The sequence below is a fragment of the Hypomesus nipponensis genome, chromosome 3 (genome assembly GCF_054491055.1).
Source record: "Hypomesus nipponensis isolate SF chromosome 3, ASM5449105v1, whole genome shotgun sequence".
Lineage (NCBI taxonomy): Eukaryota > Metazoa > Chordata > Actinopteri > Osmeriformes > Osmeridae > Hypomesus > Hypomesus nipponensis.
In genome coordinates, this window is record NC_140363.1 from 18,265,895 (window position 1) to 18,289,817 (window position 23,923).

The following is a 23,923-nucleotide window of genomic DNA, read 5'->3' on the forward strand; positions in this document are numbered from 1 at the left end:
CTGCGCAAATAGACAGAAAATGTTCATTGGGCATCTAAGCGTTTCCATATGCGTTCCTTCTTTCCCCTTGTTTGCTTGTCTTTTAAATATATACTCACTAAATAAAAATACTGCAAACACAGCAGCTATTGAATATAAACGTCGTGGTGTTGGTAATGACTAAAACTGTTTGAACTTTGACAAACAAACAGATGTCTGGATAATGTGTGGTTGTTCGTCAAAACTCTGTTTTTTTCCCGGCGTGCATGAGCAGCCAGGAAGTGAATATCGACAGTTCTGCAGAACAAGGAGGTAAGTAACGGACGTACTTTTCGGGAACCTTTGCCTTAGAAATAAACATTTTGAACTAAGAGGATTTTTTAAAAATAGGTTTGTAGGCAATAAAAAGTAATACATTCTATATGTTGAATTGCTTCGTAGTTGTTATAAAAAAGTTATCCTAACGTTAGTCAGGTTGTTAGCTTGCTAACTAGCTAGCCTACCTAGTACGTGTTAGCTTCAGACGCTAGCATTGTGGTAGGGAGATTTCATAGATTTTTCCTGAAAAGCGGTTATAGTAAGTTGCCTAATGCAAATGACTTGATTGAAATACCGTATAAATATATAGTACGTGGTAAAATGATGGATATCCGTGTAGGATTTTTACCTCTTTGCGAATTCTTGTAGCTACTGTAATCTGTGCTGCGTAGATGCATAACGTCACCGCACCGCAGCGACTTTGTTTTGTTGAGGACGTGCAACTGGCTGGCATTTTTTTCAGTTACTTATCAATGCAATTATTTTCAAACAGACAGTAGACTACCAATAATTATCTTTAAACAATACTAGGTATTTACAGTATATATATACACCTGCACTTTGCTCAACACTCTGTCCTGATTTCACAACAACTTTGCCAACATCACATAGCGGCTCAGGAAATAGATCATAAAGTTATTGAGGTTGATCACTTCATTATTGTTACTTATTCCCATAGCCTGGCAGGGAGATGGAGATTGACTGTGAACCAGAGGACTCTGTTATCTCCTCGTTTGATGAAGACTGTGTTCAGCTTGGAGGCGTTAAGGACATGAGGCTGGAGGCCGAGGCTGTGGTCAGCGATGTGCTCTTTGCAGTGACGGAGATGTACGTCTCTCAGAGTCTGGACTGTGCTCTGGATGTGGCCTACATTAACGTTGAAATAAGAGAAGGTACTCGCTTTTGCCTGGAGCTCACTGAAGCAGGACTAAGGGTGAGGCATTTCAGACATTTAATATATGTACACATTTTATATACACACACAGATTATATATATATATATATATATATATATATCTGTATACATACACATTTTCTATATTTATGTGTAATACTGCAAATGAGGAACATTAGTTCACTTAGCTTAACCAGAACTCTTTATTATATTTTCACAGGTAGTTGGCTATGCCTTTGACCAAGTGGATGAGAGCTTAAACACCCAGTACCATGAGACTGTTTACTCCCTCCTGGACACCCTGAGCCCAGGATACAGAGCTGCCTTCGGGAACGCCCTACTGCAGAGACTGGAGAGACTGAAGCAAAGTGGACAATAGGTCGAGGGGAAGGAGCTTCTGAAGCCAAGGTTGTTAAAACGGACACTTACAAGCCTTTGGTTATGGAGAAAGTTGCTTTTATAGAGACAAAAGTGCTATATGGACAAACGTATTAAAACTATTTAGAGAAAAGTATTGGGACACCCCTCTTAATCATTGAATTCAGGTGTATCCGTCAGTTCCATTGCCACCGGTGTATAAAATCAAGCATCTAGCCATGCAGTCTGCCTTTACAAACATTTGTGAAAGAAGTCGCCGTTCTAAAGAGCTCACTGAATTAGAGTGTGGTACTGGAATAGGATTCCACAGTTGCAACAAGTCAGTTTGTGAAATTTCTTCCCTCCCTAGATATTCCACGGTCAACTGTAAGTGGTATTGCAAAGTGGAAGCGTTAAGGAACCACAGCAACTCGGCCACTAAATCGGCAGACCATGTCAAGTTTCAGAGCGGGATCGCTGAGTGCTGAGGCACGTAAAAGTTGCCAACCCTCTGCTGACTCAATAACTGCAGCGTTCCAAACCTCCCTTGGCATTAACATCAGCAGAAACGTGTGCTGAGAGCTTGGTGGCGTTTCCATGGTTTCCATGGCCAAGCGGCTGCATGCAAGCCTTCCGTGACCAAGCACAGTGCCAAGCCTCGGGCGGAGGGGTGTAAAGCAGGCCGCTACTGGACTCTGGAGCCGTGTTCTGTGGAGTGACGAAGCACGCTTCTCTATCTGGCAGGCCGATGGATGAGTCTGGGTTTGGTGAGTGCCAGGAGAACATGCCTCACTGCATTGTGCCAACTGTAAAGTTTGGCGGAGGGATAATGGTAAGGTTTCTGCGGTTGGCTTTGGTCCCTTAGTTCCACAGCAGGGAGATGATGCCTCAGCTTACCAAGACAGGAACATGCTATGCTTCCAACAGTTTGAGGAAGGCCCTATTCTGATCCAGCATGACTGTGCCCCAGTGCACAAAGCAAGGTCCATAAGGTGTGGTTGGATGAGTTTGGTGTGGAAGAACTTGACTGGCCCACACAGTCCTGACCTCAACCCTATCACACACCTTTTGAATGAACTAATCGGAGATTTTACAAGTCTGGCTCGCAATCTTCTAGAACGCCTTCCCAGAAGAGTGGAGGCTGTTATAGCTGCTAAAGGGACCAACTCCATATTAATGCCTATGGATTTAAACTGAGATGTCATAAAAGCTCCTTTTACACCTCCGGGTGTAACGTGTAGGTGGTCTAATACTTTGGTCTATATTGTTAAAGTGTGCCTGCACCCTTTGAGAGGTTTTACATTGTTTTGCTGTAGGGAACATATTCTGCAGCTGAGTTAGCTCATCATCGCATCTCCTTTGTTCAGATGTGTGGGAAGTCTTGACTACATTATCATAGTATTACACAAGTGTATTTATTTTGGTATTCTGAGCATTCTGACTGAAGGGAACACGTAATAATCACAAAGGCATTGATGCCATTGACAGGCCCTCATGTTCCCCAGACCTAAATCCAATTGAGAACCTATGGGACATAGGCACCAGTGCACTCAACACCACCAGGATGTCCCACACACTGTCGAGGAGTTCCCTGATGCCCTGGGCCAGTTCTGTGAGGAGATCCCCCCAGAACACCATCTCCCATCATGCCCTGGGCCAGGTCTGTGAGGAGATCCCCCAGAACACCATCTCCCATCATGCCCTGGGCCAGGTCTGGGAGGAGATCCCCCAGAACACCATCTCCCATCATGCCCTGGGCCAGGTCTGGGAGGAGATCCCCCAGAACACCATCTCCCATCATGCCCTAGTCCAGGTCTGGGAGGAGATCCCCCAGAACACCATCTCCCATCATGCCCTGACACTGACGGGAGAGCACACAGGCACGTGGGGGCCGTACAGGCTACTGAGTCACGTTGGGAGTCACTTGGATTTTTGGTGTGAGTTTGACTCAAGCCCTAAATTGGTTGGTGTACAGTAAAGATTTTGATCTTTAAGGTATTTTGGTCATTGATACCTCATGTGTGATTAAGGTGTTCCTTTAAACATATCACTGTAGTAAGTCCGTCTTCTGCCATCCACTCCAAAAATATATATTTGCCCATACATGTGCAACACCCACAAGGTTGCATGTCTCTTTGCAATGGCCAAAGATAATGAGAGGCTCTCAGAAGGTTATTTTCAATCTCTCAATCACCTACCCACATCGTAAGTTATAAACTGCCTTAACTGTTGACCATACTGTTCCATTTGGTCAAACTTCATATATTACAGATATGTTTATTTTAATAACCTATACATAAATGCATGCATGCATTCAGTCATTTTGTATTAAATACATGTTTTGACATTGAAGTGATTTTGGATGTTGCTGTATGGTAAAGGTAGGGCATATTCCGGACATGGTAGTCTGAAGGTTTGTTTGAATACTTCAAAGTCCCAGTACATTTAGTAAATACTGAGCAGTGGGAATGAGTAGAAATCCTTCATCAAACTATTTTGTTTCTCAAAAAGCACAGAATAAAAGGCTCCTTCCCTGCTTGGGTCTGAGGTGAACAGGTTGTGGGGCACATCCCATTGCAATCGCTCGAGAATGTTGGACCAAAACCATGTCTGTTTTATAGTTTAATTTCATTGCATAAATGTATTTGATTAAAAACTGACATTTGTATAGTCGCTTTTACGTTGAAGTTGACAGCAGAAAACTATAGACTACCCTGTACGTCTTGCCTATTTGTACTGTTTATGCTGCTGAAATGTGCTCATACCAATAAAAGCAACAACAAAGTCTTACTGCTCCTAAAAGCCCTCCAGTGAATGTGTTTATGGATCAGTCCCTTGTATACGAGTAACCGTTTGCATCGCCTGCATTTAAACATGGTAACAATGTAAAACTGCAGAAGAAGGAATTGCTTTCCAAAGTTCAGTCAAGGGGGTAATTCACAAAAAATATCTTGGACATGCACTAGATAAAGCATGGCTCGACAGCCAGTTCTGCGATACAACCAAAGCACTTCAACATCACAGTTGGATTTCCTGTAAATGTGCAGTCTGGTCAAAGCCTTTTTATTTTGGAAGACATACTGACTTTTAGAAACAGCTTTTTGTTCTAAGTAAACAACGTAAGCGTTTAAAACCACGGACTATCATGTGCTTTCGTTGACCAATTAAAAAGTAATGTTTCTTCGAGGGTGTACATTAGTTCAACATGTGCAGATGCTAGTACGATCTGCTGATGATGTGTAGTCCTACTGATGAAGCGTCTTCCTCATGACGGTTTCCAGAGGTCAACCATGGCTCGTGCTTGTCTTGTAAGGGCAATGATTCTTTTACTTGTTTATTGATTCTCTGAACAATAATTAATCCCTCGCTACCCCAGACATTAAAATAGATAAATTCCACACGATTATGTTAATGAACAAGTAAATCAGTTTATTAAATATTTGAAGTAGAAATGACTTTAATCAATGTAGTATATATTTTTGTAAAATTTTTAAAATACAAGAGACGCTAAATACATTTTCTGGCTACATAGCAGCCAGTAATGTAAAAGCCATTATTAAAGGGTGCTGCACAGGAATGTAGATAAAGTTCTGCCATGATGGATGAAATTATATCCAAGCCAAACCTGTTAAATCCTCGCCTAATTTAGCAAATCATAGAGGACAGAATTCAGCAATAGTTTAGTAATCATTTGAATGATAATTTGGCCAATTGTAAATGGTTAAAGCCCAAATCAAAAGTCAGTAAACAATTCAATAAAGCTCTATATTAAAATCTAAAGAACTGTAAAACCTGAATTATTTAAAAAAAGACATTGCAGGTCATCATAAACTAAATATGATCTGCTTGTCACAGTTAGGATCCCTTTTTGAAGTCATCAAGGTGCTTTGATCAGCTCTCAGCTCACAATCTGAACTGGGAATTTGATGCAGAACAAGTCCTTGCCGGTATCATCTCTTAGTTCCCATTCCACAAGCAGCTTTAACTACAATAAGACAAAAAAGGACAGACCCAAGTTAGATTTTTGCACGATAACGGTAACCTATTCTATTTGATTAAAGATCAGATGGAGGAAGTGAAAGTGCCTTTTAGAGAACTGCAGTGAGCATTTCCCTTTTTCACATCTGCAGTTTAACTGGGCCATCCTATAGTAAGCCTAAAGACCTACAGCACACTTACATCTGCAGTTTAACTGGGCCATCCTATAGTAAGCCTAAAGACCTACAGCACACTTACATCTGCAGTTTAACTGGGCCATCCTATAGTAAGCCTAAAGACCTACAGCACACTTACATCTGCAGTTTAACTGGGCCATAATATAGTTAGCCTGAAGACCAGCATACTTACAGATGGGTACTCAGTCTTTACTGGTAGCATATTCACATAGGTATAGCTCTTCTGTTTTTGGATGGGGCAGCTGATCCCAGACTTGCAGCCGTCTTCAACAGGGATGGGGAATGGGATCGGAACACCAGCGATCACACCATGAACAACTGCTTTGCTGGTATCGCTTTGCACTTCTAGAACGACATTTAAAATGAGTTCATTAGGGGGGGGGGGATGATGGTATTTGAGCTCTCACGAACAGCAATATTGTATGCAAATACAATTTACCACTGCTGAAGGTCACGTTGACAGCATATGATTGTCCTTTGTGGAGTTGGCATGGTTGTGTGGGACAAGGGTTTATGTCAACCATGGACACCTTACCAACAGCAGACCCTGAAGGGAGGATAAGAGAAGACTGACGACTGAAAACAGGCTACTTAAAACATTTTAGTTTAGAAAAAGACACAACAAGCCTGACTAGCAACAAGAAAAACAACAGGACACCAAGTATTTAAATATAGTATCACAGGACAGCACACACCCGAAGCGCTGGATTTTAACTTACCACAATCGAGATATTTCACTGGTACAGCACCGGTGACTGCAACAAGTGAGAACAAAAGTATGTACGTTGTTCGGAGATCCATTGTTTACTTGCAGACCTGAAAAGTTTTTAAATCAAGTCACCAATCACTAGTCTTTTCAAATTCCAAAGAACAAACATTTGACTGAAACCACCAGGTCATTGATTCCGCAATCATATGACTGTCGAATTCCTGATGACACAACTAGAAATATATCCAACTAGCTCCCCCTCTCCTCCTACGGCTTAAAGATTCGAAACGTACTAGAGCTAGCTACAGATTTTTGACTCGCTGCTACCAGGTAGTTAAATGAGCTTACACTGGTTATTTGTATCTACTGTTGTCGGCGAACAAATCTCACGTTGAATTCAACAAACTCAATCCTCTACATATAGACTGTACACGACAGATAAAGCTAATAACACATACCTTTGTAAACGCTTCTGTTTGATGGGGTTTGTGCTACACCTCGGACAGACTGTACTTCCTCATCTGTCACGGGACGCCTGCTATTTACAGCGGTAATTCAAAATGTTTTGGACTCCAGCGTTCGCCGAAACAACGTGGGTGTGGAAACTTGGGCGGAGTTCAACTGTGGTTAAAAGTGTAGGCGGCTGTGTCCTCTACTCCTCTCATTTCATATCGATCTATGAAATCATAAGATCACCAATAAGTACTGTGCATCATAATACATATTTACATAACACAATATAATATACCTATCAAACAACTTGGGTGGACTAGGTAGCTACGGACATAAACGTATATGTCTATGGCTACGGATGTTTCCGAGCTTGGCTCTGGACAAACTCCACCCACAGAATGAATTGTCGGCTGTCCCATGACAGAAAAACGAGTAAAGGTAAACAACAGAATCATTTGATAGTTATTTCAGCCAATCCGTGCCCTCGACGTCTTTCGTCACTGTTCGTGACGTAGGGGCAAACACAAATGTTATGGAAGATGTCACTCTTTCGAGGAGCAATGCTTTGTGCGTCAAAGACAAGAGTATTTTGCCTTGCTAGGTAAATATGTATCTTTAATATTTACAGTATGATACCATATGTAACCTTGACCTTCACGTTGATGTATCTACAGTAGTTGTGTGGTTCTTAGGTTTTGTAATACTGACGCTAACGATGTGTCGCACGCCAGTTAGCAATCTGATAGGACTTTTAACTACACAGTTTGGGCACAAAATAAACTTGCACAAGTCTCACTCCTTGTAGTTATTTTCAAATCAGACACAACGCACATGACAGTCGACAAATTATACAGATTACAGTAGTCCAACAAGCTCACAGTTTCATTTAAATTGCTAACGGATTATCGTTCGCTAGCTAGATAGCTAGTGCTAGCTAGATAGCTAGTGCTAGCTAGATATCCTCCTGACCCCTGTCTGAGAGAGTTCACATGCTGTCACACTAGTTAGCAATCTTGTTGTGGTTTTACACCCTAGTAGGTGGCTACAGCACTAGAACATTTATTTCACTATACTGTACTGTACTACTCATATCCTTGTCGGACATGTTAGCTGACTAGCGCAAGTTTAAATCATAATTGAAAATAATTAAAAACTAGTCAAAGAATGTATTGTAATATTTAAAATGTCTTGATGTTTTTTGCTGTCTCTCTGACATTTGTTGTTTATATACCTTCCAGGGCGTCGTCATCACTCCCTCAACCAATACTGGTGAAATGCCCCCAAAAGTCCATCTCCACCGGGGTGCCACGCTACAGCAGCACTTCAGCCCAGGTGACACCGGAGCCGACAAGTAGTCCATCCGAGGAGAAAGTTCACCTCAGCGAATCTTGTGTGAAGGTGAGCACATGCACCCGGCACACACTTCTGTTTGATTAACACACTCGTTATGTTTTTTGTTTATGTTGATAAAACATAGATGTTCCCCTCTTTTCCACTGTTTTAGAGACTAGGAGAGATTATGGTAAAGGGGGAATACTTTCGGATACAAGTGGAAGGGGGAGGGTGCTCTGGATTCCAGTACAAATTCGCTGTCGATTCCAACAAGAACGAGGATGATAGGTAATTGACACCACTAACTAGCACCTTTGTTACTTCCTTTTTGATCATTTATGAAGACCAGGAGGATTGTATTCGCTCTGTGTTGTATCTTTAAAGGAATGCAGTGTTTCTGTTACAATCACCGATCACCCATGTCATCAATTATTTTGTCTCTTAATTACCATTATGACCTCACTACAATACTCTGATTCAATCAACTCCGTTTTCAGAGTATTTGAGCAAGGAGGGGTGGGGGTGATCGTGGATCAAGATAGCCTGGAGTTTTTGAAAGGTTCAACGCTGGACTTCAGCCAAGAACTGATTCGTTCCTCTTTCCAAGTGTTGAAAAACCCCCAGGCTGATCATGGCTGCTCCTGCGGAACTTCCTTCTCTGTCAAGTTATAAACCTCCAGCGAGTAAAAACATGTACAATCGTTGATCTGTTAAGAAACCCTACTTTCATGGAATGTTATTCTACAATTCAGATATCCTTTAGTTTTAAACGCTGTAGTTAGTGCTGAAAAGCTACATGTTGATTAGGCTGATTGTTTTTACTGATATTGTTGCATTGAACTAAAATAAGAAGATATAATATATTCATACAGATGGAGGATGATGCTTTGGAGTGCTTTGAATGTGTGTGCGGATGTATTTATGCGTAGATTCTTCAGTGTAAAAATGTAAATAGGCTATATTCACAAATAGTGTTCAAAGAATGCCGGTAGACATGTCTTCATAAATACAATTAAAGTGGACAAAAATATATTTTAAAGATATTTTCTCTTGTAATGTTATATTTACTTAATCCTCCAAGATGATCTTCAATGTTGTCGGCAGGTCTAAGAACTGACATATCACAGTCATTTGCTGAAGACAATCTAAGGTCTGCTGTTTGGCATAACTAGCTTCACATTTTATGCGCATACTTGAGTCAATCAAACCTTTAGAAAGGATGCGTCTATGAATACAAAATATTAAAGTATTAAATTCTGTTATCCTTTTTTATTAAACTTTGATTTAAGAAACATCTCACAAAAAATATACAAAAGAATATCTTTACAAATTATATTTACATTGGTATAATGTAAATCAGAATCTGCAGTAAACACATTTAATTTTTTGAACAGATTTAGCATAAAATGTTATTCACTTTTCATTATGTTCATTTACTCTCCATTTAACATTCGAGGAAGCAATATCATATCTTTTTTTTTTACCCTAGAACAAACAGCCACAACCTTTTATACATATACAAATATGCTCTTAATATGTCATACTGTAGCAGCACACTGAAAAATTATCAAAGGAGAAATGCAACAGTGTATTGAAACAAAAGCTTTTTTCCTTTGTTTTCAGAGGAATTTGGTTGGACAAGGATTGTCTTTCACAAAGCCATGCATGTCCAATACACACATACACAAAACCTCAAACGAGTATGCACACACAACATGTTATGGAAGGTTACTGCACAAGCTAAAGGTCGCTACACTTGAATAACACAGACAGCTGAGGGAGTTTGAGGTTGAACCAGAGGACAAGATAGTCACATAAAGGAACTCTCAGGATGACACAGTGATCAGGTCAGAAACAGTGCATAGAATGCTTTGGCATGCTGACATCCGGAACATAACTGGATGTTACATTCAGGGAAAAGGCCACGGGAGTTGAAACTACAAGTAAAAAAACTAAATTACTACGAGAAAAAAAAAGAAGAAAATTCAGATCACCCCAAACCTCATCATTTATACACTCCAATGTATATTAAGGCTAATTTAGTTTGCTACAGCTTATTCTTTTTTTTTTTTTTTTTTTCATTCAACAAAAACTGCCGTTCAAACGTTTACACAGAAACACTCATTGTAAAAAAAGTAATCCACCATTAAAATCATGTCCAGAAGAAATGGGAGGAAGTTTTACAAGTTGGATGTAAGAAGTTGGATGGAGATGTTGTAACGACAGGGACTGTGAGCTCCCAGACTCGTGGACAGGGGCTGTGAGAGAGACACAGCCAGCTCTGGAATGAGGCTTCTGCATCTACACACCTGGTGTTGAGGCAGTGGGGTGAGGTCACCTCTTATCTACTAGCTGCCTGGTCTGACGCCCCCCTCTCGACATGCGTCAGTCCCACTGCAGGGTCCCCTCTCTGGGTAGCCATGCTTGAAGCAGCCCATGCAGCCCCCTGGGGCAGTGGAGCAGGTGTCCGGGTGTGTTTCCTAGTGAGGGGCATGGACACACCTCCAGACAAACAGGCTGGAAAAGACACACAGGATCGTGTTAGAGCGAGAGATGATTGAAACCTTCCATTTCAGGTAAACATTCAGGTGAGTTTCTTTTCAGACTTGATGGAAGAAGGGATCTGAAGCTGACCTCCTGTCATCTCCGCCGGCACTGATGACGAAGCGGTCCCCGCTTGTGAAGCGGATGTTGGTTAAGTGGGCAGAGTGCCCCAGGAAGCGTTTATGTTTGGCCTGGAAGAGAGCAGTAGACTGTTTATCAAACAGACTTTTACCCACAAGACAAGCTCAATACAGAGAGGGAAAATCATCAAGCGGCTCAATTAGTTATGATGAGTTATGATTGAAGCATAATATTTAACTTATCAAGATACACATGGAATCACATACATAGCATTTATGCTTTTTCACAATGTATGCTTCATGTTTTGGCTGCTTGCAATGTTTGGGACTATCTCGTTGTTATGATCAGTGACCTATGCTCTTTTGCTCTCTCTTGGAAGTCGCTTTGGATAAAAGTGTCTGCTAAATGAATAAATGTAAATGTAAATGTATTTAAATGTACTTTTAAGTTAGCAATAAAATGCTATTGTACAATGGTATATTACAATTATAAGCAGAACCTTTTCATTGTTCAAGCAAACAGCTATGACAGGTTAGATTTATATGCATAATATTAAGAGGTTCACTCCATCATTGGACGATAACAGCTTTTATCAATGTAATAAATTAGAGACATACACACACTATTGTCACAATATAACACAGATCGTACTTACAAACTTTTCTTGACACGGAAAGTCAAGCAGCTTTACCATTCCAAAGTCATCTCCAGTGACGATGTTGAGGCCAGAGTGGGACACACACGCGCAGGTGACATCGGCTTTGTCCGTGTTCCGGGACCAAATCCCGAGCACCTCATCCCCCAGCACACTGACCACACAGTGAGGAGAGACCACACTTACCACAGGAGCCACATCCCTCACACACCACTGTTCACATCCAGGACTTGGTCATTCTGGGGGAGTTCCCCCCGTCTAGACGGAGTAAGGTTATTTTAAGCCTCCTAGTGATGTCACTGCGGTACAGACTCACCTTGTCCATGTGGCCCATGTAATCCTGTCTATAACCGACTGCTCTGTGACCTGTTTTCCAGACGGCACCTCATACACCAGACGTTTATAAGCACCTGTGGAAATCTGTGGGGGGACAAATATCAGGACACAGGACGGCACACAGATGGCTTCAGGCTATCGTTGTAAATAAGAATTTGTCCTTAATGATCTTGCCTTGGTAAATAAAAATAAACAGTGTGACAGGTCCAAGTGTCACCTCCTCACCTGGACATAGTAGCTGTCGGCGGAGAAATCCATCTGCATCACAAAGCTGGGGATGTCCCTGCAGCAGTTAATACGGTTCAGCTGCGGTCCAAGAGTAAGGTCGTAGAAGTCAACCGCGCTCTCGGTGGAACCCACTGCCAAGTAGCGAGAATCTGGACTGAACCTGAACAGAGGAGGGTGTGAAGTGAACGTGAAGAAGAGATATTCTGCCCGTTAGGGTTTGGGAGTAGGGTTAGGGTTTGGGAGTAGGGTTAGGGTTTGGGAGTAGAGTTAGGGGTTAGGGTTTGGGAGTAGGGTTAGGGTTTGGGAGTAGGGTTAGGGTTTAGGGAGTTCAGGAGAGGTGAGTACCTGATGTCTTGGATGGGAGAGCGTCTGTCTCTCTTTTTCCCCCAGATCTTGAGCGAGGTCACCAGCAGGATGATGAACTCTCCGTTCTTCATGCCGATGGCCACCATGTCCCCCTCGGGGCTGTAGCTGACGGCTCGCGCTGGGTGGCCCAGGTTCACCTTGTTGAGCATTTTCTGTTCCCCCCCAAAATGAAAAACACGTTCAGAGTGTGAGTACAGTTCCTGCTGCGCATAACATCAAAATGATGTCATTTTTTAAATGTCATTTTAATATTTGTGGGCATTTTTAATGCTTTATCGGAGAGGAGAACAGAAAAAGACTACAACAGAGTAGAGTAGAGTATACTACAGTCCTCATCAAGTACTCATCAATTATGTTTTTTTTATTTTTTTTATATATATTTTTTTTTCAACCTTTCAAAACTTGTATTTCTTTATTTGTACTTTGTTCTTCCCATATCTGCCCCTGACCTTTTCTGGGATGTCCCACAGCCGGACTGTTCCATCTTCTGCAGCGGACAGGAAGACATCCCTGGTGGGGTGGGCCCCCACGCCCCAGATGGGCCCGTCCATGTGTCCATTCACCAGGATGTTGCACGCTGCGTTCTTCTCTCCAACCTCGATGATCTCTGCGTTCCTGGTCCCAACCAAGATCTTCCCCTGAAACAGGGACAAGCAAAACTAAGTGACAATGTTCAAGTGACAGTCCCTCCCTCCCTCCCTCCCTCCCTCCCTCCCTCCCTCCCTCCCTCCCTCCCTCCCTCCCTCCCTCCCTCCCTCCCTCCCTCCCTCCCTCCCTCCCTCCCTCCCTCCCTCCCTCCCTCCCTCCCTCCCTCCCTCCCTCCCTCTGGACTGGGTGGGGTACCTTGCCCCTGCACACGGAGCGGACACAGTCGATGACCTGTCCCGTCTCCAGTCTGAAGGCTCTGCAGCGCTTCAGTTCCTGGTCCCACAGCTTCAGCGCTCCTCCTTCCTTCGACCTGCCGGGGGAACCACACAACCCTTATCACCACCAGACACAAGCTTCCACCAGCATGCTTATCCAGTGAATAGACTTATGCTGCGGTGAACACAGCTGTTACACAGGCCTGGTTCATCTCAGCACCAGACACCAGGGTTACACAAGGATAATGTAATGAATACAGCTGTTACACAGGCCTGGTTCATCTCAGCACCAGACACCAGGGTTACACAAGGATAATGTAATGAATACAGCTGTTCTGGGAGCTAACAGTGGAGGTGGAAGCAAGGGGCAGCTGGGGGGGGGGGCAGGGGGGAGGCAGGGGGAGGCAGGGGGCAGCTGGGGGGGGGGGGGGCAGGGGGGAGGCAGGGGGAGGCAGGGGGCAGCTGGGGGGGGGGGGGGCAGGGGGGAGGCAGGGGGAGGCAGGGGGCAGCTGGGGGGGGGGGCAGGGGGAGGCAGGGGGAGGCAGGGGGCAGCTGGGGGGGGCAGGGGGAGGCAGGGGGAGGCAGGGGGCAGCTGGGGGGGGGGGCAGGGGGAGGCAGGGGGAGGCAGGGGGAGGCAGGGGGCAGCTGGGGGGGGGGCAGGGGGGGGGGCAGGGGGGAGGCAGGGGGAGGCAGGGGGCAGCTGGGGGGGGGGGCAGGGGGAGGCAGGGGGAGGCAGGGCGGAGGTACTCACGGTCTCTCCTTGCCTCCGGTGACGATGAGTCCGTCTCTGAGCGTGGTGTACATGGTGAACACAGGACCTGTGTGGGCTTTGGCCACTACTCTCACTAGAACGTGCTCCTTCCACACACACACATCCCCACTAATGGTACCTGTAAATGTCAAGTTATTCTGAAAAAAAAACAGACCTGCACTAATCTAGAGAGCAGACACCGCATGGCAAAAACAACAATCAAGCAACAGTAGATTCACTTCTAGATAGTGTTATCTGCTGGGGAACAGACCAATTAAGCTTTATCATTATCAAATGTAAACACAAAGGTAAAGTTAAGTATTAAAAGCCTGATTGGGTTTATTTGGGGGTTTAAGCCAAACAGGCCCAGTATGAATTTAGGCATTTACAAGAGAGAGTGTCTATCAAGTCCCAGCGATGTCAGGTGTGTGTGTCCGCGTGTTGACAGAGAAGGGAATGGACTCACAGCTCCGAACGCGACAGAGAGCATGGTCTGCATGCGAGCATCCTCGATGGAGCTCATCACCCCCCTCTTGCTCAGAAGGGCGCGGCCAGCCAGCGTCCAGAACCGCACGTTCTTGATGCCCACCGACACAAACTGGGTGTCCGAGTCCGGCCGGAACTCGGCCACGAATATCCTCTGGGTGTGGCCGGAGCGGCTGGCCACTTTGGAACCTGGAGCAGGAAGACAGTGGGTCAGCCCTGCTGGGACGTCAGGGCCGGCTGTTCCCCTCTGGAACAGCCGGCACTGTTAGGGCACCAGGCAGTGTCGGACGCGAGCGTGGGCCCCCTACCTTCCTGCCACTTCCAGATGGTGACGGTGTGCTCGGGGTCCAGGCCCACGGACAGCAGCAGCTTGCCCGTGGCGCTGAAGCTGACCGAGCACACCCCCCTGGAGTGGAAGCACCGCAGCACCGACAGCGTCTGCTTGCTGGTGGCGTCCCACACGTGAATAGAGGGAGATGTAGCTGCGAGGGGAAACACAGGAACAGTCAAGTTTGTGTGAGGCGTGCGCTTGTCTGTGCCGTGCGTCCCACTAGGAGGCACTGTGTTCAAGGAGTCGATTCGATTTTTGGATAACGGCTGTCAGACATGAGTACTTGTCAGACTGGTCCCAGACAGCCAGTGATGTGTGAGTGGCGGTTCCTTTTATGGCCTTACCTGACATGTCTCCTATGTCACCTGCATAGAGAGATGAAGGAACACACAAGGAGAGACGAAGGAAAACGTTAAGCTCTGAGACCCAAACGCTGCATGTGCATTTACACCGTCACGTTCAAACAATATCAACTCTTCACAAACACTGCACAGGATAGTATATAGCATTGGGGTGGGCCTTTGTCTTTATTCATCTAGTTTTTTGTTTCTTTCTCAAGCTGTTTTTAGAACTTAGATTCACGACAGAGCTCCTTCACCTGGAGCAGTTCCAGCGATGGTGAGGCACGCACCTTGCAAGACAACTATCCTGCTCCTCAACTCAACCAGCGATGAGGAAGTGATTTATTTAAGTGTTTTTTCTGCTTCACAGTAATGGTAAGAGTGGAGATCGTGCACAGCTATCCTTCTGTAGAACACAGAAATGTACGGAAGAAAAAGACGGAGTTTGGGCAACTTCTCACAAACATACCTACTTGGCCAGTCGCCACGACGTTGGGAAACTTGGGGTGTTGATTGATAGTCAGGCACAGAATGTCATCGCTATGTTCTAGATAAAAGCTTTGGCAGGCTGTAACGATAACACATGCACGCACACACACATTCAATGAAAGAGTAAAATGCTTGAGTAGGACTTGACTGTAATTAATCCCACATTCAACAACATCTGATAACCTGTGGTATTTCTTTCTGCTTCCCCCCCAGCACCCCCTCCCCCCAGCACCCCCTCCCCCCATTACCCCCCCTCCCCCAGCACCCCCCCTCCCCCCAGCACCCCCCTCCCCCCAGCACCCCCTCCCCCCAGCACCCCCCCTCCCCCCAGCACCCCCCTCCCCCCAGCCCACCTGTCGTCAGGTTGAGGACGACGCCCACTGAGGCTGTGTGGTAGATGATATCCGCCCCATCATTCAGGTAGTGGACGTTGTTGCGACAGTCGTTGCCGCGGTAACCGAAAACCAGATCCAGCACCAGGTCCTGTGGGCAGGGATCGACGTCATGGCAACAGAGACACATCTGCTGTCCTTACTGCTAATTCACTTCCAGTTTACTCCACACAGGGTTGTCTGGGGCATGTGGGTCAGCATTAACAGCATTAGCAAACCTGATCATGCTTGTTATCCTCCATGAGAAATGAAAACAAAATAGAAACATGATGGCATTGGGCTTCACAGGAAGATGATGCATCCACATACAGGATCACCTGATCCCTGTGTGTTCAGGTGAGGACGGTCTCTCTACATACAGGATCACCTGATCCCTGTGTGTTCAGGTGAGGACGGTCTCTCTACATACAGGATCACCTGATCCCTGTGTGTTCAGGTGAGGACGGTCTCTCTACATACAGGATCACCTGATCCCTGTGTGTTCAGGTGAGGACGGTCTCTCTACATACAGGATCACCTGATCCCTGTGTGTTCAGGTGAGGACGGTCTCTCTACATACAGGATCACCTGATCCCTGTGTGTTCAGGTGAGGACAGTCTCTCTACATACAGGATCACCTGATCCCTGTGTGTTCAGGTGAGGACAGTCTCTCTACATACAGGATCACCTGATCCCTGTGTGTTCAGGTGAGGACAGTCTCTCTACATACAGGATCACCTGATCCCTGTGTGTTCAGGTGAGGACGGTCTCTCTACATACAGGATCACCTGATCCCTGTGTGTTCAGGTGAGGACGGTCTCTCTACATACAGGATCACCTGATCCAAGTGTGTTCAGGTGAGGACGGTCTCTCTACACAGGGTGTTCAGGTGAGGACGGTCTCTCTACATACAGGATCACCTGATCCCTGTGTGTTCAGGTGAGGGTGGTCTCTCTACATACAGGATCACCTGATCCCTGTGTGTTCAGGTGAGGACGGTCTCTCTACATACAGGATCACCTGATCCAAGTGTGTTCAGGTGAGGACGGTCTCTCTACACAGGGTGTTCAGGTGAGGACGGTCTCTCTACATACAGGATCACCTGATCCCTGTGTGTTCAGGTGAGGACTGTCTCCAGCTCACCTCAATAGGCCTCTTCTTCTTGCCCACGTTGTTGGTCTGTAGCTTCTCTGGCTGAGGCAGGGCCCTGCTGACCGGAGGTCTGGAAGAGAGAGCCGGAATAAGAAGAGCCTCTATGGGATCTGTCTATGGGATCTGTCTATGGGATCTCTCCATGGGATCTCACTATGGGATCTCTCTATGAGATCTCACTATGGGGTCTCTCTATGAGATCTCTCTATGGGATCTCTCTACGGGATCTCTCTACGGGATCTCCCTACGGGATCTCCCTATGGGATCTCCCTATGGGATCTCTCTACGGGATCTCTCTACGGGATCTCCCTATGGGGTCTGTCTATGGGGTCTGTCTATGGGATCTCTCTATGTGACTTATTGCAGGCCAGACATCTTCAGACAGTACGAATCAACACTTGACTGATATAGCACAGGACTATAAACGTCTTCAACCCATACAAGTACCCAGAGAATAAAAACCAAAACGTTAAACCCAAACGGGGCCTTGATCTTACCTTGACCCTCTACGTGGCAGCAATAACAAGGAGAGACAGAGAGAGAGAGATTAGAACAAGGTCTTACACAGTTCCCAGCTGCTCCAGCGACACAGTCAGACAGGCAGCCTGAACACAACACAGCAGCCACTGAGGACATTAAGGTAACCAGTCAGTCAGCACCATGGAGTCTCCACACCAACCAACACCATCTCTACCACCACCAGGATGTTCCCACCAGCCTCAGAAGCAACACAGATCCCCAAAAGTTCCAAAAAGTCGAAAACAATTATCCTTTGGAAACCGCGCTGCCGTTCAAAGACCATCACTCACGTGGTTTACATTTATTATCTTCGTAAACTCATTTACAAGTAAGCAGTAAAGGTTGCTGATAGTTTATATGCCATTATGTGTTTACTCACTGGGAGTATAATGTCTCTTACCTGACCACCCCCTGCCTTCAAGGTGTATCAAAGAGGAGAGCAGGGCAGAGATAGATGGACAGCCATCGAAAAGAAAAGAAAAGCAAAGAGGCGAGGTTATCCTCTCGGAGACAGCAGTGAATTCACACAAAGAAGAAAAAAAAAACAAAGTCTGAATCCTGAATGTCCTAAAACCTGTCAGTCACTAAAACTTTAAGATGGGCTTGATTTTGCAAACAGCAACGGTGCATTGTGATTGGCTGTCCTGTCGCTCCTAGGGATGCTCATAGTTAATCGGGTAACCGCTAAACGACGGGTTTAAACTATCTGTTGAACAGTGTTGCCAATTTAGCGACAATGTCGCTCGATTAAGCAACTTTTCAACTCCGCTAGTGACAAAAAAGTCAACAAATCTAGCGACTTTCTGCTACTTTGGCAATCTCCGTTTTTGTTGTTGAGCAGCAGCAAAATAACGAGGCAAATTGTACTTCTACGTTGTTGTAGCCGCTAATCATGTAGCCTAGCTACAGCCAGCGCTCTCGGATTCAATGCGTCTTCGCTTTGTTAATCTGTTGTTCTGCTGTTTATGCTGCTATTTAACATTTGTATTAACATTTAAAAAACATTTGTTATATTGTTTGTTTGTTTTTTAATGGGTCACAGACACGCGTCCATTCTACATTTTTTATCTTCTCGGTTAACGGTTAATGGTCGTTAACGAGCGTCAGTTATCAATTCTTTCTTCATCAAAACAAGCATCCCTAGTCGCTACACGTCATGACAGCAAGGTTCTCTGATTGTCTGTGAGCAGGATGTTTCCATCCCAGTGAGGTGTGTCCATCTGAGCCTGCGCTGAGAGGGGGCTCTCGCCCCCTGGGGGGGTTACCTCTCATCCACAGACGGCTCCTTCAGCTGCATGTGAGGCTTCACCCCGCTCATGGGGCGCACGTTGGTGGATAAGGCCTTGATGGTGTAGTTGATCTCATTCTCCCTGGTCACGTCGCTGTCGTAGCCTGACCGGGGAAAGGATGGGAGGAGGGTTCTTACTGTTTGTAGTGGCTTAACCTCAGACTGAGGCCTAACATCAGGCGTGTGTGCGTTTCTGTGTGTGTGTGTGTGTGTTTCTGTGTGTGTGTGTGTGTGTGTGTTTCTGTGTGTGTTTCTCTGTGTGTGTCTCTCCTACCCCCGTCATCTTCACTCTCGATGTCCGACTCCTCGCTGTCACAGTGCCGGGCTTCGCGGTGTCCCTCTGCCTCGTGGCTCCATATCATCAGGCAAGTGTCGCCGCCGCCAACCGTTACCAGGAGACCGTCATCATGGGTCCACCGCACGTTGGTCACATGGGTGCTGTGAGCTACGTAGCGCTTGAACTTTGCATACTTCCCCTGTAGGCAGCACAGTGCTTACTTAGAATAACACGGCTGATACATTAGCATAATGTTAGCGCAAACCTAGCAACGTACTAGCCTCGAGCTGTATGCTAATATTTACTCCTCAAGATTAAATATTAGCATACAAAATGAAAATTCTCAAGAAATCAAGATAAGAAGGTAATAGAAAGCGGCTGCTGTATCATGCGTGATCCAGGACTAGTCTCTTACCTTGACTGGGTACCTGAACAGCTTGACGTATCCCAGGTCATCCCCTGTCGCTAGCACCTTCCTGTCGCTGGTAAGGCAGGCGGAGGTCACCTCAGTCACCTCACTGACCACAGGCCAGATGCCCTCACAGGACGCCCCCAAGACACAAGTCCACGTGCTCCAGTCGATCTTCTCCACCTGTGAAACAGGTAGAGGGAAGAGACGGAGGCAGGGAAAGAGAGAGAGAGAGGCAGGGAGGGAGGGAGGAAGTGAGGCAGGGATGGAGGGGTAGAGGGAAGAGACAGAGGCAGGGAAGGGGGGTAGGAGGGAGAGAGGCAGGAAGGGAGGGAGGGAAGGAGGAAGAGAGTCAGGGATGGAGGGGTAGAGGGAAGAGACAGAGGCAGGGAAGGGGGGTAGGAGGGAGAGAGGCAGGAATGGAGGGAGGGAAGGAGGAATAGAGTCAGGGATGAGGAGCAGGGTAGAAGCTCCAGTGAGATTTGTCCTGGCACCATCCGCCTTCCTCACCAGCATCCATCATCTCTAACCCTGCTTTCCTTAACCCGCCTCCCCCCGCCGTGGCTCTCAAGGTGTCTGAATGTCACAAAGTATAAAGGGGCCCAATGCTATCCTGTTACCCTGGCTGGAATTAGAACGGCGCTGGTGTAAAGTGGGCCGTGTTAATGCTCGACTGCTCTTTCTGGGCTGTCCGCTGGCATCCTGGGGGAGAAGTAGGCCAGCACACAGTCTCCCCTGCTCCCCAGCCTCTTCTGGTCCCCAGCCTCCCCTGCCCCACAGCCTCCCCTGCCCCACAGCCTCCCCTGCTCCACAGCCTCCCCTGCCCCACAGCCTCCCCTGCTCCACAGCCTCCCCTGCTCCACAGCCTCCCCTGTTCCACAGCCTCCCCTGCCCCACAGCCTCCCCTGCTCCACAGCCTCCCCTGCTCCACAGCCTCTCCTGCTCCACAGCCTCCCCTGCCCCACAGCCTCCCCTGCTCCACAGCCTCCCCTGCTCCACAGCCTCCCCTGTTCCACAGCCTCCCCTGCCCCACAGCCTCCCCTGCCCCACAGCCTCCCCTGCTCCACAGCCTCCCCTGCTCCCCAGCCTCTCTTGCTCCCCAGGCTCCTCACCTCCGTTGAGGGAATAGTCTGCCTCTTGCCGCGGGGCGCCTCAAAAAACAATTGCTCCTTAGCACCGGTGTTGACTTGCAGTAATTTCCCTGTGAACGGAAAAACACAGTGAAGCTTTTATAACTCAGACAAACATTTAATTAGAGGAGCCTTGAAAGAGACTGTAGTATTTTTACATTGTGAATGGCCTTGGGTGCTGTTTTAATTTGAAATGAATTTGAGTTTGAATTCAGAGCAAGTTAGTCTGCTGGGTGTCTCTGCCACACTGCCCACCTCTCTTGTCCCAGTCCAGGTGGGTGATGTTGTTGAGCGAGCCCTTGCACACGCCCACCCTCTTACTGCTCATCACGTTGTAGATGTCCACAAAGCTGTCGCCAGATGCCACGGCCAGGTACTTCCCAGCGCCTGTAGAGGAAGCAGACACCTCAGTATCCCTTCTCTGCCTCGCCTCCCTGTCCTGCAGGGACTTGATAAGCAGCAGAGGTGACAGGATGGAGACACCCCACTTCCTAAAGAAAATGTGACATATATTTTTCTTCTTTTTTTTTCTGTATTAAATGGTGAGCGCCACAGGCTGTTCCATATCCGTGTCACGTCCACTGTGTTTGTCTGCTGCGTGCCGTGTCTGCTGGGCGGGAATCTGGAGCTTTCTACATTCAGGTGAAGTGTCCAGGAGAGAGAGAGTTCCTGCCCCTCCTCAGTCCTCCCTCTCCTCTCATCCCACTCTGGTTGTGTTCCTTCCTGGCCTTATTCCACACAGCCGGGGATCTGGGTCAGGCCTGCAGCAGTCTCTCCTCCCCTCACAACAGGGGGACAGAATAGGACTACCTGCCTGATTCCCACCCACTTACTTTAAGGAATAAAGTTAACTTTTACACTGTAGCCTACATTGGCTCTGTGCTAAGCTGGCTGGGATGGGCTGAGCTGATCTGGGGGTTACATCGGAAGTTTTTTCCTCTTTCCCTCCGGGCAGATGAGACTGGGGTCTCCCTCAGGGCAGATGAGACTGGGGTCTCCCTCAGGGCAGATGAGACTGGGGTCTCCCTCAGGGCAGATGAGACTGGGGTCTCCCTCAGGGCAGATGAGACTGGGGTCTTCCTCAGGGCAGATGAGACTGGGGTCTCCCTCAGGGCAGATGAGACTGGGGTTTCCCTCAGGGCAGATGAGACTGGGGTCTCCCTCAGGGCAGATGAGACTGGGGTCTCCCTCAGGGCAGATGAGACTGGGGTTTCCCTCAGGGCAGATGAGACTGGGGTCTCCCTCAGGGCAGATGAGACTGGGGTCTCCCTCAGGGCAGATGAGACTGGGGTCTACGACAGAGGAGAAGAGGGAGAGAAGCCCACCTGGAGAGAACCGGATGTCAGAGATGACGTCCTTGCGATGGTGGAAGGACACCAGATCCTCAAGGGTGTCTGCGTTGACGATCAGGAAGCTGCCGTCGTTCAGGCCCACAGCCAGAGCCTTGCCGTCGGGGGAGAAGCAGCAACAGCGCCCCCCTGGGGACAGGAGGAGCTCCTGTTAGCTTGCAGACGAGCCAGCCGACGGGCACCGCAGTGACAGGGGGGGGTTTAGGGGGGGTTGAGGCTGGGTCTCGTGTCTCACTGAGGCGCCTGGCTCACTCACCTTTGCGGAGCTTGCGTACGGCCAGCATGCAGTGGCTGGGGGAGAGGTCCCAGATGCGCAGCGTTTTGTCGTCGCTGACGGTGGCACACAGAGGGAGGTGGGGGTGAGTGGCCAGGCCCCACACCTCGCCCTCCATGTGACCCTACACACACACACACACACACACACACACACACAGAAAACAAAGACAGAAGAATCTGACTCGACGTGCCGCCAGGTCAGAGACAGCAGAGAGACAGAGAACTGCCTTCCATATATATTTATTATAAAAGTCTGATGGACATGTAGTCCCAACCAGAATCCCATCACTGAGATGTATTAAAGGCAGTAGTGGGCTTGGGTACTGAGCTAAGTGCTCGATAAAAATCAATGTTGAAACATGGCAGCTTGAACAGTCTGACAAAACTCATCCCTTATGATTTGATTTAATTGCCTTGAGGCAAAATAAATTGCTTATTTACCTTAAAGCATTTCAAAAAGGTAATTTATAAGATTAGCTCTGGGTCTCTATCTCGGATCTTGAAAAGATTGTAGGGGCACTTCACAAAATGAAAATGACAAGACAATTTCAATTTACGATTTTTCAAAATTGTTTTATACAAGTTGTCTAGACTCTAGAGAGCCAACATTTGTTAAATAATATTAAGAGATATTAGCAACAGTCTTTTAAGAGCAACAAGCCAGAATCATCTAACCCCACCTGACCCTTCCATCACTGGCTTCTCATTGGCTGCCACTTAACTGTGCTCCAATAACCTGGCTGCTCATTCGCTGCCTGCCTGAATTAGCCAATCATTGGTGCTTGAGCTGTTCAGGAATGTGACATGTATTTGAGTTGTGTTTGTGTTCCTCTCACCTGCACCAGCAGAGTAATGGGTCCACTTTTATCCACCTCCAATATCTCTCCGTTCTTGGTTCCCACGAGGATGTGACCGTGACCCAGGGATATGGCCCGTATGGAGGGGTTATCCTCCAGCAGCAACCCTGCAGAGCCAATCACACCGTCAACAACCTCCAACTCCGCCACAGAAAGCAATCTTCATTACAGCCAAATGGGATTGAGTGTTTTAATGGTTTTCCATCTAAACGATTTCACTGCCTCTCTCCAGCCGAGCGCCCGCTACGTAATGTGATTGGAGTAAAAGGAAAGAAGGTGACCTTTTACCTTTGGAGCCGGGCGCCAGTACCGCTCTCTTGATAGCGTAGGTCTTCAGGCACCTCTCGAAGGTGTCGTCCCAGAGGGCCACGATGCCGTCCTTCCCCCCGGTCACGAAGCCCTTCTCCAGGGCGTGCATGCTGAACACCGGCCCGTCGTGGGCCTTCACCGTCTTCACCAGGAACATGTCTCTCCAGATGCAGATGTCTCCGGTGCACGTGCCCGAGAACACCGTCTCCTCCGTCCAGCCGTACACCGCACACATCATAGTCTCCGTCTTCCCCATGTTGCCCTTCCGACCAATCAGACCCCCGCCTGCGGAGGGGA

At 47.1% G+C, this 23,923-nt stretch overlaps 4 protein-coding genes across 5 annotated transcripts in view; 2 read left to right on the forward strand and 2 right to left on the reverse strand.

The window, feature by feature from the left end:
- The first annotated feature begins 152 nt into the window (after positions 1–152).
- On the forward strand, positions 153–1,706 carry gskip (gsk3b interacting protein). Its single transcript, XM_084681468.1, has 3 exons — positions 153–291; positions 977–1,231; positions 1,413–1,706. The coding sequence occupies exons 2-3, from the start codon at positions 989–991 to the stop codon at positions 1,569–1,571; spliced, it is 402 nt and encodes a 133-aa protein (XP_084537594.1). The 5' UTR covers positions 153–291; positions 977–988; the 3' UTR covers positions 1,572–1,706.
- A 3,539-nt stretch (positions 1,707–5,245) lies between these two features.
- LOC146300169 (NPC intracellular cholesterol transporter 2-like) lies at positions 5,246–7,022 on the reverse strand. Its single transcript, XM_084683311.1, has 5 exons — positions 6,892–7,022; positions 6,444–6,540; positions 6,164–6,271; positions 5,897–6,069; positions 5,246–5,534 (listed from the first exon to the last, which is right to left on the reverse strand). The coding sequence occupies exons 2-5, from the start codon at positions 6,523–6,525 to the stop codon at positions 5,448–5,450; spliced, it is 450 nt and encodes a 149-aa protein (XP_084539437.1). The 5' UTR covers positions 6,526–6,540; positions 6,892–7,022; the 3' UTR covers positions 5,246–5,447.
- Positions 7,023–7,374: 352 nt separating this feature from the next.
- isca2 (iron-sulfur cluster assembly 2) lies at positions 7,375–9,261 on the forward strand. The gene is made up of 4 exons (XM_084681470.1): positions 7,375–7,487; positions 8,125–8,284; positions 8,391–8,506; positions 8,716–9,261. The coding sequence occupies exons 1-4, from the start codon at positions 7,414–7,416 to the stop codon at positions 8,888–8,890; spliced, it is 525 nt and encodes a 174-aa protein (XP_084537596.1). The 5' UTR covers positions 7,375–7,413; the 3' UTR covers positions 8,891–9,261.
- Positions 9,262–9,472: 211 nt separating this feature from the next.
- Positions 9,473–23,923, reverse strand: part of eml5 (EMAP like 5) — a 41,458-nt gene continuing 27,007 nt past the window's right edge. Inside the window, exons 18-43 of one of the 2 annotated variants that reach the window (XR_014732189.1) lie at positions 23,606–23,911; positions 23,297–23,424; positions 22,441–22,582; positions 22,161–22,313; positions 21,091–21,222; positions 20,818–20,906; positions 19,712–19,888; positions 19,294–19,495; positions 18,997–19,123; positions 18,132–18,146; positions 17,204–17,282; positions 16,043–16,172; positions 15,670–15,768; positions 15,204–15,224; positions 14,837–15,010; positions 14,509–14,717; positions 14,043–14,200; positions 13,272–13,386; positions 12,878–13,066; positions 12,408–12,580; positions 12,060–12,222; positions 11,815–11,918; positions 11,499–11,652; positions 10,853–10,953; positions 10,528–10,735; positions 9,473–10,155 (exon numbers count right to left, since the gene is read on the reverse strand). Coding sequence is in view for 1 of the 2 variants with exons in the window: in XM_084681469.1 (XP_084537595.1) it covers positions 10,699–10,735; positions 10,853–10,953; positions 11,499–11,652; positions 11,815–11,918; positions 12,060–12,222; positions 12,408–12,580; positions 12,878–13,066; positions 13,272–13,386; positions 14,043–14,200; positions 14,509–14,717; positions 14,837–15,010; positions 15,204–15,224; positions 15,670–15,768; positions 16,043–16,172; positions 17,204–17,282; positions 18,132–18,146; positions 18,997–19,123; positions 19,294–19,495; positions 19,712–19,888; positions 20,818–20,906; positions 21,091–21,222; positions 22,161–22,313; positions 22,441–22,582; positions 23,297–23,424; positions 23,606–23,911 (3,377 nt within the window). In the remaining variant the exon portion in view is untranslated. Of the gene's footprint in view, positions 10,736–10,852; positions 10,954–11,498; positions 11,653–11,814; positions 11,919–12,059; positions 12,223–12,407; positions 12,581–12,877; positions 13,067–13,271; positions 13,387–14,042; positions 14,201–14,508; positions 14,718–14,836; positions 15,011–15,203; positions 15,225–15,669; positions 15,769–16,042; positions 16,173–17,203; positions 17,283–18,131; positions 18,147–18,996; positions 19,124–19,293; positions 19,496–19,711; positions 19,889–20,817; positions 20,907–21,090; positions 21,223–22,160; positions 22,314–22,440; positions 22,583–23,296; positions 23,425–23,605; positions 23,912–23,923 lie in introns of both variants that reach the window. The other variant, XM_084681469.1, reaches the window with a different exon arrangement.